The following is a 14,494-nucleotide window of genomic DNA, read 5'->3' as shown; positions in this document are numbered from 1 at the left end:
TCTCCTCACTCCAGCAGCGCGACTCGCTCTGTTTCTTCCCTCCCGCCGCTGTGCCCTCTTTCTCTCCGGTTCCCAGTCCTCCGCCCTCCCCCACCTCCCTCCTCACGCCCCAATCGGGACTCGAGCTTGGAAGTGCCCGCCTCTCCGCCCTTTCCTTCGCTTTCTCATTGGCTAAAACCTCAAGGACGCGTCCCGAGGGCGGGTGGCCGCCATTGGTGGGATGAGCAATCCGAGTTCCCGGATGAGGGAACATTCCGCAGTATAAAGGGAGCGGGGAAGGCGGGAGACAGCGCAGTTTGAATCGCGGTGCGACGAAGGAGTAGGTGGTGAGATCTCGCTGTGTGTTTGACTGGCCCTTTCTCTGCCTTGCTTGTTTGAGCTTCAGCAGAATTCGAAATGGTAAACTTCGCAGAAGCGCTCGATGACTCCGCAGGTTTTTGCCGGTGGGAGGAAAAACCCGTTACACAGGAGGATGGGGGTGAAGTGGCGACGGTTGGGAACGCGCAGAGACGGGATTTGGAGGAGCGGGGGGAGGTGTTTTGTCGGCTGCGAACGGAGCAGCCTCCGATCTCGCGGCGGGCGGCGACGGTTGGGTGGCGCGCACGGTGCCGCTGGGGGCCGGCGGGCGGTCGGAGGCGCGCGGCCGCGGCGAGAGAACGGCTGGCGGCGGGCGGGGTCGTCCCTGCGGCGCACGGCGGGCAGGAGACCCCAGCGGGACGCGGGGACGAGCTCGCGCCCGGGACGCGCGGCGCGGTGGGGGAGGGGCGCGCCGCCCTGGTAATTCTATATTCTCCGTTCCTCCTCCGCTCGCGGGCGTGTGCGCGCCGCAGGCTGGCGGTAAGGCTGGGAAAGACTCCGGAAAGGCCAAGACAAAGGCGGTTTCCCGCTCGCAGAGAGCCGGCTTGCAGGTCAGTAGTAGTTCGTGCAGTCTGGGTATCGTGGCGGGTTTTTTTTCGTACCTCCTTTCTTGTTTATTATTTCTCTAGATGGGCGTTTCGTCTTTGCGTGGGTGATGCGGTGTCGCGACTTGGGCTGCGGATACGATAAATATGGGGGGGGTGATCACGTGCGTCGATACCGGGGCGCGTTGCTGCGCCAGCTTCCGTGCTCCTTGCTTTGGCGCGCGTATAATTTCCCCATTTTTGACTCATGTCTTTGTGTATATGTTTGTGTGTGCTTGAAATTAAGTTCCCGGTGGGCCGTATTCATCGACACCTGAAATCTAGGACAACGAGTCATGGACGTGTGGGAGCGACTGCCGCTGTGTACAGCGCAGCCATCCTGGAGTACCTCACCGCAGAGGTAAATGGGTGTACGCCTATAATCTGGAAAAGGTTGGGGGGCGGGCGGAGGAGACGGCGGGAGGGAAGGAGGAAAGTGATGCAAGAAAACTCTCAGGCCCTGAAGGCAGCGAGAAGCTTAAGAGAACGCTAGAGGGAGCCAGTGTTCAATAAGGCATCCTACTGAGCTTGAGTTTGCTGCTCTTGGAAATCTAATTGCGTGCCTCCTGTATAGCTTTTGCATATCTTGCCGTCCAGGTTGGGGGGGATGACGACAGTTGGTAGATTTACATTTATGAAGGTTTGATTCTGTTTAGATCTTGGCCGAGGGAAAGTTGGAAGGAGATTGATTAGATTCTGCCTTTTAGGTACTTGAACTGGCAGGAAATGCATCAAAGGACTTGAAGGTAAAGCGTATTACCCCTCGTCACTTGCAACTTGCTATTCGTGGTGATGAAGAATTGGACTCTCTCATCAAGGCTACAATTGCTGGTGGTGGTATGTAACTAATAAAATTTTAAATTTTTTATGGGGAAGTATTCTTTGCTTTTTAAGTTCCCATTAGTCGTTTTTAGTCTAGAAGAGGACATTTAAGCCCTTAGGCAGTATGGTTGTATCATGAAATTTGACTCTTGTATAACTCAAATGAATTTTTACTTCATATTTTGTGTTTCATGTTTTAAAATATATCTTCCAAGTTGAACAGTAAACTTTTGGTTTCAAGTAGTGTGTGATTTTTAAAATATGTATATTGAGAAGTGGAATTAATCCCTGTCACTCTTCTTAGGTGTCATTCCACACATCCATAAATCCCTGATTGGGAAGAAAGGACAACAGAAGACTGTCTAAAGGATGCCTGGATTCCTTATTATCTCAGGACTCTAAATACTCTAACAGCTGTCCAGTGTTGGTGATTCCAGTGGACTGTATCTCTGTGAAAAACACAATTTTGCCTTTTTGTAATTCTATTTGAGCAAGTTGGAAGTTTAATTAGCTCTCCAGCCAACCAAATTTCTGCATTCAAGTCTTAACCATATTTAAGTGTTACTGTGGCTTCAAAGAAGCTATTGATTCCGAAGTAGTGGGTTTTGATTGAGTTGACTGTTTTTAAAAAACTGTTTGGATTTTAATTGTGATGCAGAAGTTATAGTAACAAACATTTGGTTTTGTACAGACATTATTTCCACTCTGGTGGATAAGCTCAATAAAGGTCATATCCCAAACTAGTTGTGTTTTAAATTTGCTTGATTGTAATAGGAACTTGTTTCTTTTGAATATCTCATCCAGCAATAACTGAGCACATTTCTTACTTTGAAATTAAACTTAATTTGTATGTCAACAAAGATAGCCCAACTATAGTTTACTTAAATGTTATATACTGAGCTATTAAAAGATTTTAAAACTTTGGCAGGAGCTGGAGTGGAATAGGTAGTTTCTTAGGCTGTTTGCCCATCTTAGTTTGTACGTTGGCTGTGTTTGCTGTATGTAACAGTACTACACAAGTACACTATTACTGTTGTGGGTTTGGGGAGGGAGAGGGCAGAAAGGGAAGTCCTGTATATACCTATCTCCACAGAATGAACTTTCAAATTTGACTTTGAAAAAAGTAGTGCTATCTGTGTTTGAAGTCTGAAATTGTTAAATACTCAGTAACATCTCTGGGGATGTACTGTCCCCATCTTGTGGAAGAGAATCAAGATTTCTTTGAAAGTTCCGAGTTCCCATAGTTGTTAGCATGGCTCATAATAACTCATTATGTAAGGATCTTGTGGTTGGGTTGAGTGGATCATTCTGATGCTTGGTTTTTGGCAAGTTCTTAGTTTTAAAAAATATAGATGTGGACGTTACCAAACATTAAGTGGTTATCGTTCCCCTCTCTCCCCCGAGGAGACCAAGATGACTGTTATTTGCTGGAGGTAACGTTATAAAAATGGGAAAAGGAAAAATCCAGTAGTAGTAGAATACTGTTATGGTATGCTGAAAGGGCTGTCTCCTTCCTGGCTTTGGCCATAGAGAATCACAGCTCCTTTTCACCAGAGTACAGTGGTTGCTGCCGACTACAAATTAAACTGCTTTGTACCTGTTTTTGGATATCCTGAGAGACAGCTGGGTCAGAAAAGCGTGCAGCTGAAATCGCAATAAAACAAACCCTGGGGTTAGGGTCAAACAACGCTCTACCGTGTGCCAGAAGCGCCGAGTTTGGGTTGACACCGCGCTCCTCACCTGACAGGAGCCGCCCAAGACTGACGGGCCCAGAGGCGGGGCCTCTGATCCTTGGGAATTTTCCTGAAGACAGGTGCCCCCTCCCCCCGTCCTGTGGCCCTGGCCACGCGGAAGGCGGGCCTCCGTCTGCGCGGGCCGCGGCGGAAGGTCAGGGGGCACCGCACTTCCGACGTCGCGGCCGAGCCCCTCCCCCCGGGTGGTCGGCTCAGAGCTTGTCAGCGTCGCGTACGGACTGTCGGGTCGGCTCGGACGCCCAGGCCTGGGAATTCGGTCTGGGGCCGGGAGGGATGCGGCTCGCGCCTTGCGGCCCGCGGGAGGCGGGGAGGCCTCCGTGAGGAGGCGGAGCTGCGAGACCCGCCCGTCTGCCCGGGCCGCCGCCGCCGCCGCCGCGGTCCCCTGCGCTCCTCCCCGCCCCCGCCGCACGCCCCCACCCGGGCCAGCTTCGCATCCTCTGCGGCGGCGGCTTACGCCCCTCGTAGCTGCCCTGCCGGAGGAAACCGAAGAAGGCGCAAGCCATGGAAGGGAACCGGGATGAGGCGGAGAAATGTGTCGAGATCGCCCGGGAGGCCCTGAACGCCGGCAACCGCGAGAAGGCCCAGCGCTTCCTACAGAAGGCCGAGAAGCTCTACCCACTGCCCTCGGCCCGCGGTGAGACCTCACGGCCTTTCCTTCACTCCCTCATCCCCAGACCACCACGTAGCCCACCCACCCCCACGCCCCTCCCGGGGGCCAGCGGGGCCCCCGGCCCACCTTACCCGGCCGCGGGCCCGGGGAATAGCACCCCGACACACGCCCGCCCCGGGATGGGCTGCCCAGACTCCTCTGCAGCAACCTGCCTGCGGGACAGCGGCGCTCAGCTGACGGGCGAGAGTTGCTGGCTCCCTGGTCCCTTTTCCTCAGTGTCCAGCTCTCATTCTCCTAGCGAGAGACTTGTCTGGTCCCGTGCTATCAGAGTGGGGCTTTATATCTGGGTGTTTGATTAGCTGGCCCACTTCCTTTCCATCCGAACCCCCCAAATAAGGCCTAGGCCCCCAATGAAGTGAGAGGAACAGGGAACGAGAATGGTTAACCTCAGGTTCCACCATCTCCGAGTTCTCACAAACATTTTCGAATACCTGAGATGACATTGCTTTTCCCTGGGAGAGAGTGTTCCTTTAGAAGAAAAGAGCACACATTTGGCACGAATGATCAAAAGTCAGTAAGGATTTGCTAAATGTTATCTAATTTAAAAACACTATAATTACCCACAAATTAAGTAGATCTCTAAGGAATAGGGTACTGGACTTCCTTTAGTTGAATCCACTTTGTTCATTGTCCTACTCTGTAGGCTTCAAAGTAATTATAGCCAACATTTATTGAGCACCTATAAAGTGCCAACAGTTGTGCCTAGTGTTTTCAAAGAATTGTTTCATTTACCCCTCAGAACAATCCTATGCAGAGGTACAGGATTCATTTGACCAGGTTTATCTATGTGGCAACAGACTTTTTAATAAATGAATGAATGAATGGAGGATGAATGAATGAAAATATCTTACCCAAGGTCACACCCTATTAGTGGCAAAGTAAGAACAGTAGCTGAGCCTTCAGACTCCAAAAGGCCTTTAACTCCTGTATTTTATTGTCTTGCTGATAGGATTCTGTTTCACTTGAGGTTCAAAGTATTTCCAGCTTAAGAAGAAAATTATTGATAAATTAATAAGAATGTAGGTTTATTTGTTTTATGTTATTATTTTTTTCTTAATTTTTTTCTTCATTGTTGAAGCCCCTGTGCTCTTTGCTTTTCTGTCCTTTCCATTACATTGCCACTATACCAGAGAAGACAGGAAAAGAAAGTGAAAGAAAAGAAAAGGTGTTAATACTTCTTTTTAAAACTGTGGTTAAAAACACATAAAATTTACCATCTTAACCATTTTTAAGTGTACACTTCAGTAGTGTTAAGTATATATTTACATTTTTTTACAAGGAATTTTCAGAACTTTTTCGTCTTACAAGGCTGAAACTGTATCAATTAAACAGCTCCTCCTTTCCCTCTTTTCTGCAACCACTGCTCTATTTTCAGTTTCTACGAGTTTGACTACTTTAGACACCTCATATATGTGAAATTATACAGTATTTATCTTTTTGTGGCTGGCTTATTTCACTTAGCATAATGTCCTCAGGGTTCATCCATGTGGTAGCATATGACTGGATTTCCTTTTTAAAAAAATGCTGAATAATATTCCATTGTATATATATACACACACCACATTTTGTTTATCCATTCATCTGTTGATGGACATTTGGCTTCCTTCCACCTCTTGGCTGTTGTGAATAATGCTAATTTGAACATGGATTCTGCTGTCATTTTAGATATTTTCCCATAAGTATGGGTATATACTGGATCATATGGCAATTCTATTTTTAATATTTGAGGAACCACTGTACTGTTTTTCCATAGTGGCTGAACTATTTTACATTCCCAGGAACAGTGTACTAGGGTTCTAGTTTCTCAGCATCATCACCGACACTTATTTTATGTTTTTTGTTTGTTTGTTTTGATAGTAACCGTCCTAGTGGATATGAGGTGCTATCCCATTGTGGTTTCATTTGCACTTCTCAAATGATTAGGGATGTTGAGCATCTTTTCATACATTTGTTGGCCATTTGTATATAATCTTTGGATAACTGTATATTCAAGTCCTTTGCCCATTTTTAAATCAGGTTGTTTTTGTTGTTGAAATATAGGAGTGCTTTATATATCTGGATATTAATCCCTTATTAGTTGTCTGATTTGAAGATATTTTCTTCTATTCCATAGGTTGCCTTATCACTCAGTTGATTGTGTCATTTGATGCACAGAAGTTTTTAAGTTTGATGTAGTCCCATTTATCTATTTTTGTTTTGTTGCATGTGCTTTTGCTGTCATATCCAGGAAATCTTTGCCAGGAATTAATTATTCTTGAATCTTCCCTCCTGTATGGAGACATGATTTTATTTAGTCAGTATCTAATCCTAGAGGAACAGTTTTAACATTAAGTGAGTAGGCACTCTAGAAAGAATAACTTGGCTTTTGAAGCCTGGCTTTCCATCTACTAGCTTGTAACCTTATTCTTGGGCAAGTTAGAGAATCTCCTTATTAGCCATTTGCCTTTTTCATCTGTAAAATGGGGACAGTGTACCTATTTCATAATGCTGTTGTGAGGATTAAATGGGTGAATACGTGTAAAGCATTTAACACTAAGCACTCAGTTAATTTTGGTGCTCAGTCTCCATTTTACAAGTGTGAAGCTCTGAGAATTCTTAAAACCCTGTCCAAACTTACACAGTCTTGTGTGCTTCCATCATGCAAACAACTTGAATCAGTACACAGGACAGTAAATGATATCAGACATGAATGTAGGAAAAATTAAAAAATATGAGAGGAAGTTGGTAGTACAAATGTATTATAAGGCAGTATGTGATTACCAAATAAAGTGATAGGGTATAATTGTGTTGTAGTCTAAAAACCTTAGTTCAGATACAGACTTTGTCTCTGACATTTTGGTAACCAAGGACAAGTTACTTAGCTTCTTGAAGCCTTCTTTAGTTGTATGTAAAATGAAGATATCACAGGGTTGATGTGAGCTGAAGTAAAGTTATGTGCAGACACTTAGAAAAGTGTATTTTATTTTACATAAAACATTTTCACAAGGTGTTTATTGGAATAATTAAGAATTCAGGGGACACAAAGAGCTAGAATATTCTTTTACAGTTTACTTATGCAGTGGACTTTTATATGAGTTCAGTTATACAGATATTTTCAAATATTTTCATACTGTGAGTTTAGGTTTAAAAGTACTGATATATATGAGTACCTACCATGTAGAAAATATAAATGTTCTGGAAATATAATGGCAGTAGGCAGAAAGTAAATTACGTTTTAGTTTCCCTTTTTTTTTTTTTCCTTTTTTGCGACCGGTAAGGGGATTATAACCCTTGGCTTGGTGTCGTCCGCGCCACGCTCAGCCAGTGAGCGCACGGGCCATCCATCCCCATGTAGGATCCGAACCCGAGGCCTCAGCACTCCCAGCACCACTGCGCTTCCAGCGCCGCACTCTCCCGAGTGAGCCACGGGATCGGCCCTTAGTTTCCTAAATTACATTTATTGAATTATTGTTATGTTGTGGACTTTCACAGAGGAGTATAGTATCACTGTATTAATGCTTTACATTGCTGTTTTTATGCTTTAGTGTTTCCTAGTAATTGGGAGACAGTTTGAAGTACAGATTTTTTTTAAAGAGAAAAGCATTTTTATTTTTTTTAAGAACATCACACTTTGAATCAAATGATGACCTACTGTTTCAGAAAAGGCCTGCATCTGTTTTAATGAATGGGTAAATATAATGATTGGATAATGTATATTTGCAGCATTTATCTGCACAATAGCAATTAAAAGAGTTTCCTTTTTATTTTTTTCATGTGAGAGATGTGCGTAGATTTTTCTTTTTTTTTTTTTTTTTGCTATGTTGTTTAAAAATTTATATCTAATAAAAAATTCAAAGTTCTGTACCCTTTTGTCTCACTTAAAATAGTGAAATAAAGCTGCTTAAACTATCATTATACATCTGGAGTATTATCAAACCCATTCCTTTTAAGGTAATTTCATATTGTTTCTGTTTCTAACTTAATCAAAATTTAGTGCTGGGTACACATTATACATTCAAATCACTTATTTCTGTAGCACCAAGTTAAGTGTTACAAAATGATTTCCAAATATTAGGTAAACTATCTCAGACATTACAATTGAAAAAGAACAGTTGCGTTTGGATTTGAACCTTAATTTAATAATGGCATGATCTTAGGTACGTAGCTTAATCTTTCTGTTTCTCAATTTTCTCATCTATAAAATGTAGATTTATTTATTCAACAAATATTTACTGAAAACATATTTCTCTGTACCAGGCAATATTCTAGGAAGTAGGGATTCAGTGGATAATAACACAAAGTCCTTGTCCTCATGGAGCTTACATTCTAGAGGAATGATGAACTCTCTGGTGTATATAATAATGATTCAGTTAGTGTTATTCCTCTTTCCTTTCTCATTTGTAACTTTCACAGGATTATTGTGGGGGTATTTTATCTTAAGTGCTGTAAGAATGTTATGTGTTATTACTGTGGCAAAAAAACTTGTGTGGTGCCTTGGAGTTGACAGGGTAATGTTTGTCTCTTTTTTTGTCATTTCTTAAGTACTTATTTGACCACAAAATGATTGCTTAATTAATTTATCTCAATTTGGATTCAACTACTCATTCCATGCTCAGTTAACATTTAGTTTTTCAGCAATGTCTCATTCATTCCTTATATTGTCTGTGTATATAGCTGTCTCTCTCCTAGATTAAAAATGTCTTAGAGGTCAGGAGGCATTTTAATCTTATCCTTTTTACTTCATAATGCCTAATGGTTTTGCATATAGGAGGGGTCTTCCAAAAGTTTATGGAAAGATTGTATTATTTTTCAATAAAATTCTTCCATGAACTTTTTGAAGTACCCTCATACTTGTGGCATCCGTAGACCTGGATTTTTTGGAATGATGACTGTTTTTATAATTTTACTCCCTTCACTAAAGAGGATTTTTGTTAAATGTATAGCTAAATTAAAATTTTATAGCTGTAGGGCTTTCTGTGTTAATATGTTCACAAATGAAGCTTTTCCATAATCAGACTAAGTGTTCAAAAATGTATGTGTAAGGATTGTCACTATGGCAAAAATTTGGAAAGAGTATAATTTTTCACTAGTGGGAATATATTTAATAAACTGCATTGTATTCAATTACTATGCACCTATTAAAAATGATGACATAGACCAATATTTATTGCTATCAATTAATATCTACAATATATCAACAACTGAATAAAGCTACAAACATATGTAGATTATTCTATTTTTTGTTTTAAAATATCTAAAAAGCTGGACAGCTAGTTAACTAGAGAGTAACTAGAATTAAATATACCAAAACAGTACAGTGATTTTTTAAAAAATTGTGTGGGATTTATAAGTGATTTTTATTTATAAGGTATTGATTCCAGTGATAACACAGAAAACCTTGCTGATTCTATTTTTAAGATGATAAATCTGGATCTTGAAGCCCAGATATAATGGAACCTGTCCAGATTTTTACTCTGGAGCCAAAGAGGGCTTAGTGTGAGCTCTTATATACACACAACTATTAGGCAGAACCCCCATGCTTGAAATTGTAGGAGAATTTTCAGTACTATAACTGCTTAAAATGTAAAACAATTATGTATTAGTCTATTTCTGTTGCTTATGACATAAATACATGAAACTGGTGATTTATAAAGAAAATGAAATTTATTGCTTTCAGCTGGGGAGGCTGGGCAGTCCAAAGTCTAGGGAACAGATCTGGTGAGCATGGTCTTTGGTGGTGATGCAGGGTATCATGTTGTGAGATGGTGAAAGCAGAGAGAGAGAGATTCTCATGCGCTCCCTTTTTAAAGCCCTCAGAATCACACTCATGACCCCAATCATTAATCCGTTCAGTAGGCATGGTCGTCAGAATCTAATCACCTCTTCAAGGCCCCACCTTGCAATTACCATGATAGGATTTCCCACTCTCAACAGTTATAGTAGGAATTAAACTTCAGTGACTTCGGGGGGGCCATTCAATCCACTGCAAACTATATGGTCTTGCTTTAGCAATATCCAACATCCAGCTGTCAACATGTGAGATGTCTAGAAGAACACTGAGAGAATTTACCGAGGGTGGATTAATAGATTCAAAGTTATAGGTAGATAGGAAGAATAAATTCTGGTGTTCTAGGCTGACTAGAGCTAATAATCTTACATTGCATATTTCTAAATAGCTAGAAAAGTGGATCTTGACCATAATCACCACAAAGAAAAGATAGATGTTCAGGTGATGTACATGCTATCTACCTCTAGTGAATCATTGTATAGTATATGTATGTATTGAAACAATACACTGTACCCCACGAATATGTACAATTAAATTTTATGATGAAAAAAGGAAAGAAAAAAGTTTACGGAAAGCTTTATATTATTTTTTTAAATTTATTTTTTGAATTGAAACATCATTGATTATACATTGATTGTACGTATTTGTGAGGTAAAGAGTTGACTGTCAGTATTTTTGTACAGTATGTGATGATCAAATCAATATTAGCATATTCATCATGACAAAACGTAGTTATTCTTTGTGTCACTTACCCAATTACTCCCTAACCCCTTTCCCCCCTTCCCCACCTCTACTAACTATAGATCTCTTCTCTCCTGAAAATTCAACATTTTATTGTGGTGTGTTTGTCTCCCACTTAGGAATGAAGACATGCAGTATTTCTCTTTCAGTGCCTGGCTTATTTCACTTATTATTTTTTAATTCTATTTTTTCATGAACTTTTTGAAGTATCTTCATATTTGTGCGGAGAATGAAATACATTGTACAGACAACTTCTAACTAGCATATAGGGTCTTTGTGGCCACCTGTAAATATTAAACACATATAACCATTTTCATATCTGGCTCCATAATTTTAAAAAGTAATTTCTTCATTTTTTAGCTGAAATAGTTCTATAAAGTGATACTTCCTTTCCTCTGTCTTATGGTTATGCAGTGGTACAGTTCATATAGGAACAGCATAATAAATGCTTGATTGCCCCTACCAGTTTTCAAGAAAAGGAGCTGGTTCCCTTTCATTTTCCAAAAGCAGCTAATTGTCATTATTTTTAGGTCCTTGGCCAATGGGTACCCCTTTATATTAGTTTCTGAGTTCCACTGACCCATCTCTAATAGTCTTTAATAGTTACTTTGCTCTTTGGTATAAGAGTGTTTCAGGCTTCTCTTGAACATTTCCTTTGCTAGAGCTGGAATCAACCATATCTCTAATAAGCCTGGTTTCTTTAGTTGAAAATGGTGTTGCAGCATCACAATCTGGGCACTGAGGATGCTGTGGCTACTAGATTGTTCATTGTTTCTGGGCCTTTTCAATGCACAGATCTATGTTGTGAGTTTTGTCTTCGTGTTTTTAAAGAAAAATAGTGTATGAGTTTATGCTGTTATTTCCAATTCAAATTAATCACTTCAGAGTTTTTACTTAAACTTTTCTAGCTTATATTTCTATCTCCTTTTTCCTCAGTAGTAATCCTGGTTCTCAAAGACATGGGAAATTATAGAATATATCATTACTTATTTGCTTTATGCCACATAATATACATAGTAGGTTGAGAGTGATATTATCACTAATATCCCACAAGTATAATTATTGAAAACAGTTAAATTTCTTTGCATATACTCTCCATTCTCATCCCATTTTAATTTTTAAAAAATTTTTGAAATAATTTCAAATTTATAGAAAAGTTGCAAGAATAATACAAACTAATCCAAATACAAAATAACACAAAGTTAATACAAATAATAATACAAACTCCTATTTGCATTTCACTCAGGCTTCCTATTTGCTAAAATTTTGCTACATTTGCTTTATCATGCCCTTTCTCTCTCCCTCACTGCTGCCTCTCTCTCTCTCTTTCTCTACACACACACACACACACACACACACACACACACACACACACACAATTTGTTCTTTTTTATTGTTCTTTTTCTGAACCAATTAAGAGTAGTTGTAGACATGATGTCCCATTACCCCTAAGTAATTCAGTGAATATTTTCTAAGACAAAGACACTCTCTTTTATAACCACAGTATAACCATCAAATTTATGAAATTAATACATGCACCTTTTTCAAATTCTGCCGATTTTCTCAATGATGTCCCTTATGGCAAAAAAGGCACATACGTGTTCATTTATTTGGCATGATGTTTTATTCTCCAGATTACCACCTTTTTTTCTTGGTGTTGCATTTTTGATGAGTATAGGCCAGTTATTTTGTAGAATTTTCCTCAATTTGGGTTTGACTGATACTTCCTCATATGAATTTTTGGGCAGGAATACCATAGAAATGATGTTGTGTTCTTACTATAACATTTCAAGAGATGCATGATGTTGACTTGGTCCTTTGCTGATGAGGTTATTTTGATAGTTAAGTTGCTGATTGCTAGGTTTCTCCACTTTGAAGTTATTCTTTCCCCTTGTAATTAATAAATATTTTGTAGTGAAATACTTTGAACTGTGTAAATGTCCTGTTCTTCAACAATCTTACATCATCTCCTTGTAGCATCCATTGATGATTCTTTCCTGACTAAATTTCTGATGGTTGCCAAATGATGGTTTTCTAATTCCATCATTCCTTCTACATTTATTAGTTGTTATTCAACCTTATTTATCTTTATGGATTCACAGATTCAACAATAACCCGTCATTATTGTTATTTATTTTGGTGCTCAGATTTAGTCAGTGAGTGTGCCCCTTCAAGCTGGCTTCTGTGTCTTTTTGACATGTCCTCATCATGCTTTGAATTTCCTTACTTTCTGGCACAGAAATTTCTGTAGGCTTACATTTTACTTTTTCTGCCCTGGGAATCAGCTGTTTCTCCAGGGAATCAGCTGTTTCTCCAGGAAGCCCTGATTTCTTTTAGTAGACAATGAGGAAAATTTAAAAACTAGATACTAAAATGTAGAAAATTTAGAAACACATTAGATACTCATTGCTACAGAGGTGTCATTGCTTCTAGTCCTCTCACTGGATAGAGCTAGGAAATATATGTATGAATGAATGCGTGTATGTATATGCATGTTATATATATTTGTATGTGGGCATACATATATCATAGTAATTTGATCTGTATTAATTTGGATATCTGTGAGAGAGACACACACACACACACACATATATATTCACACATCTCCATTTTTAGTCCAGTATCACAGGGTTCATTCTAGATGTTTCCATTTCCATATTTATCATTCTATTTTCTGACAGTGAGTAACGTGGCTCCTACTTATTTGTTCATTTTCCCTTGTATGTAATATGTTGCTTATTTGACCCCTTTGGTGCGGGCCCTGTCAAGCTCAGCGATGGTTTTGGCTATGACTGCCTCCTTGGTCCCAGTATGTCTCCTTGGTCCAGGCCTTATTGGTCCTGCCAGCCCCAGCTGCCAAAACGAAGGGGAGGGAAGGGAATAAATCCAATAATTTTTTTATTTTCTATTAAAGGGAAGGACAGAGGAAGCCCACCAGTTTTAAAATATTTGAACCATATCTACAGTGTCAGAACCTACCACCACTGCATCCTATATGCTCTCTTTCTTAACAGTCATTTAGTCTTAGTTCTGTAAATAACTATACATTTAATGCTTGCTACCAGTCCTTATGTTACTATATATATGTAATTATTTTGGATTTTTGAAGCTTGTTTTCTAGTAGATTCCCAGGAAGGGGTTGTGGGAACTTTGCTCCCTAAATTCTAGAATGCTGAAAATAGCTCATCTGTGCCTTCCCGCTTAGAGGTAGTTTGGTAGGTACAAAGTCCTTGGCTCATGTTTTCTTTCCTTAGGTATCTAAATATGTTACTCCATTCTTTTGTGGAAGTACTGCTGATCAGCAAAGTCGATGACAATCTAAATTTTTTCCATTATAAGTAATTTGATCTTTTTGCCTGGATACCCAGTTAATTTTACTAGGATATGTCTTGCTTTCAGTTATTCTTGGTCAGTATTCTTAAGTATGTGATTTGCCTTTTCATTATAAACCTTCAGATGCTTTTGTTTTTATATTAGAAAAATTTTCTCCAATTACTGTTATATTTGTTCTAGTTCCTTGTTTTTTCTTCTGCAGGACTCCTGTTGTACATATTTTTGATCTTTAACCGTATTCGATATTTGTATTTTCTGTCAGGTTTCTTTTGTCTTTTTGGTTTTTTTAATTCTTAAAATTGTCCTCCTTTTTAAGTTTTCTTTCTCTTAAGGCATTATCTGTTATGTTTATAACGCTTTGTTTCTTCTAGTGTAGTCTTCTTTTTTGAATTGATTTTTTCTTTCATTTCTTATTCTTTCCTGAGTTTTATCGCCTAAATTCTGGATAGATAATTTCTGGTGGTGT

The 14,494-nt window shown here is 39.8% G+C and overlaps 2 protein-coding genes across 3 annotated transcripts in view; both read left to right on the top strand.

The window, feature by feature from the left end:
* Positions 1 to 257: 257 nt before the first annotated feature.
* Positions 258 to 2,506, top strand: LOC134386142 (histone H2A.Z). Its single transcript, XM_063108186.1, has 5 exons — positions 258 to 399; positions 831 to 908; positions 1,189 to 1,302; positions 1,649 to 1,778; positions 2,068 to 2,506. Exons 1-5 carry the CDS (start codon positions 397 to 399, stop codon positions 2,127 to 2,129), a joined length of 387 nt encoding a protein of 128 aa, XP_062964256.1. The 5' UTR covers positions 258 to 396; the 3' UTR covers positions 2,130 to 2,506.
* Positions 2,507 to 3,769: 1,263 nt separating this feature from the next.
* DNAJB14 (DnaJ heat shock protein family (Hsp40) member B14) overlaps positions 3,770 to 14,494 on the top strand; it is a 41,133-nt gene continuing 30,408 nt past the window's right edge. The window contains exon 1 of one of the 2 annotated variants that reach the window (XM_063108454.1): positions 3,770 to 4,151. In XM_063108454.1, coding sequence (XP_062964524.1) covers positions 4,019 to 4,151 — 133 coding nt within the window. In that variant the 5' untranslated portion in view covers positions 3,770 to 4,018. The remainder of the gene's footprint in view (positions 4,152 to 14,494) is intronic. The other variant, XM_063108455.1, reaches the window with a different exon arrangement.

The sequence above is a fragment of the Cynocephalus volans genome, chromosome 9 (assembly GCF_027409185.1).
Source record: "Cynocephalus volans isolate mCynVol1 chromosome 9, mCynVol1.pri, whole genome shotgun sequence".
Taxonomy (NCBI): Eukaryota; Metazoa; Chordata; class Mammalia; order Dermoptera; family Cynocephalidae; genus Cynocephalus; species Cynocephalus volans.
This window is presented reverse-complemented; position numbering and strand designations above follow the sequence as displayed.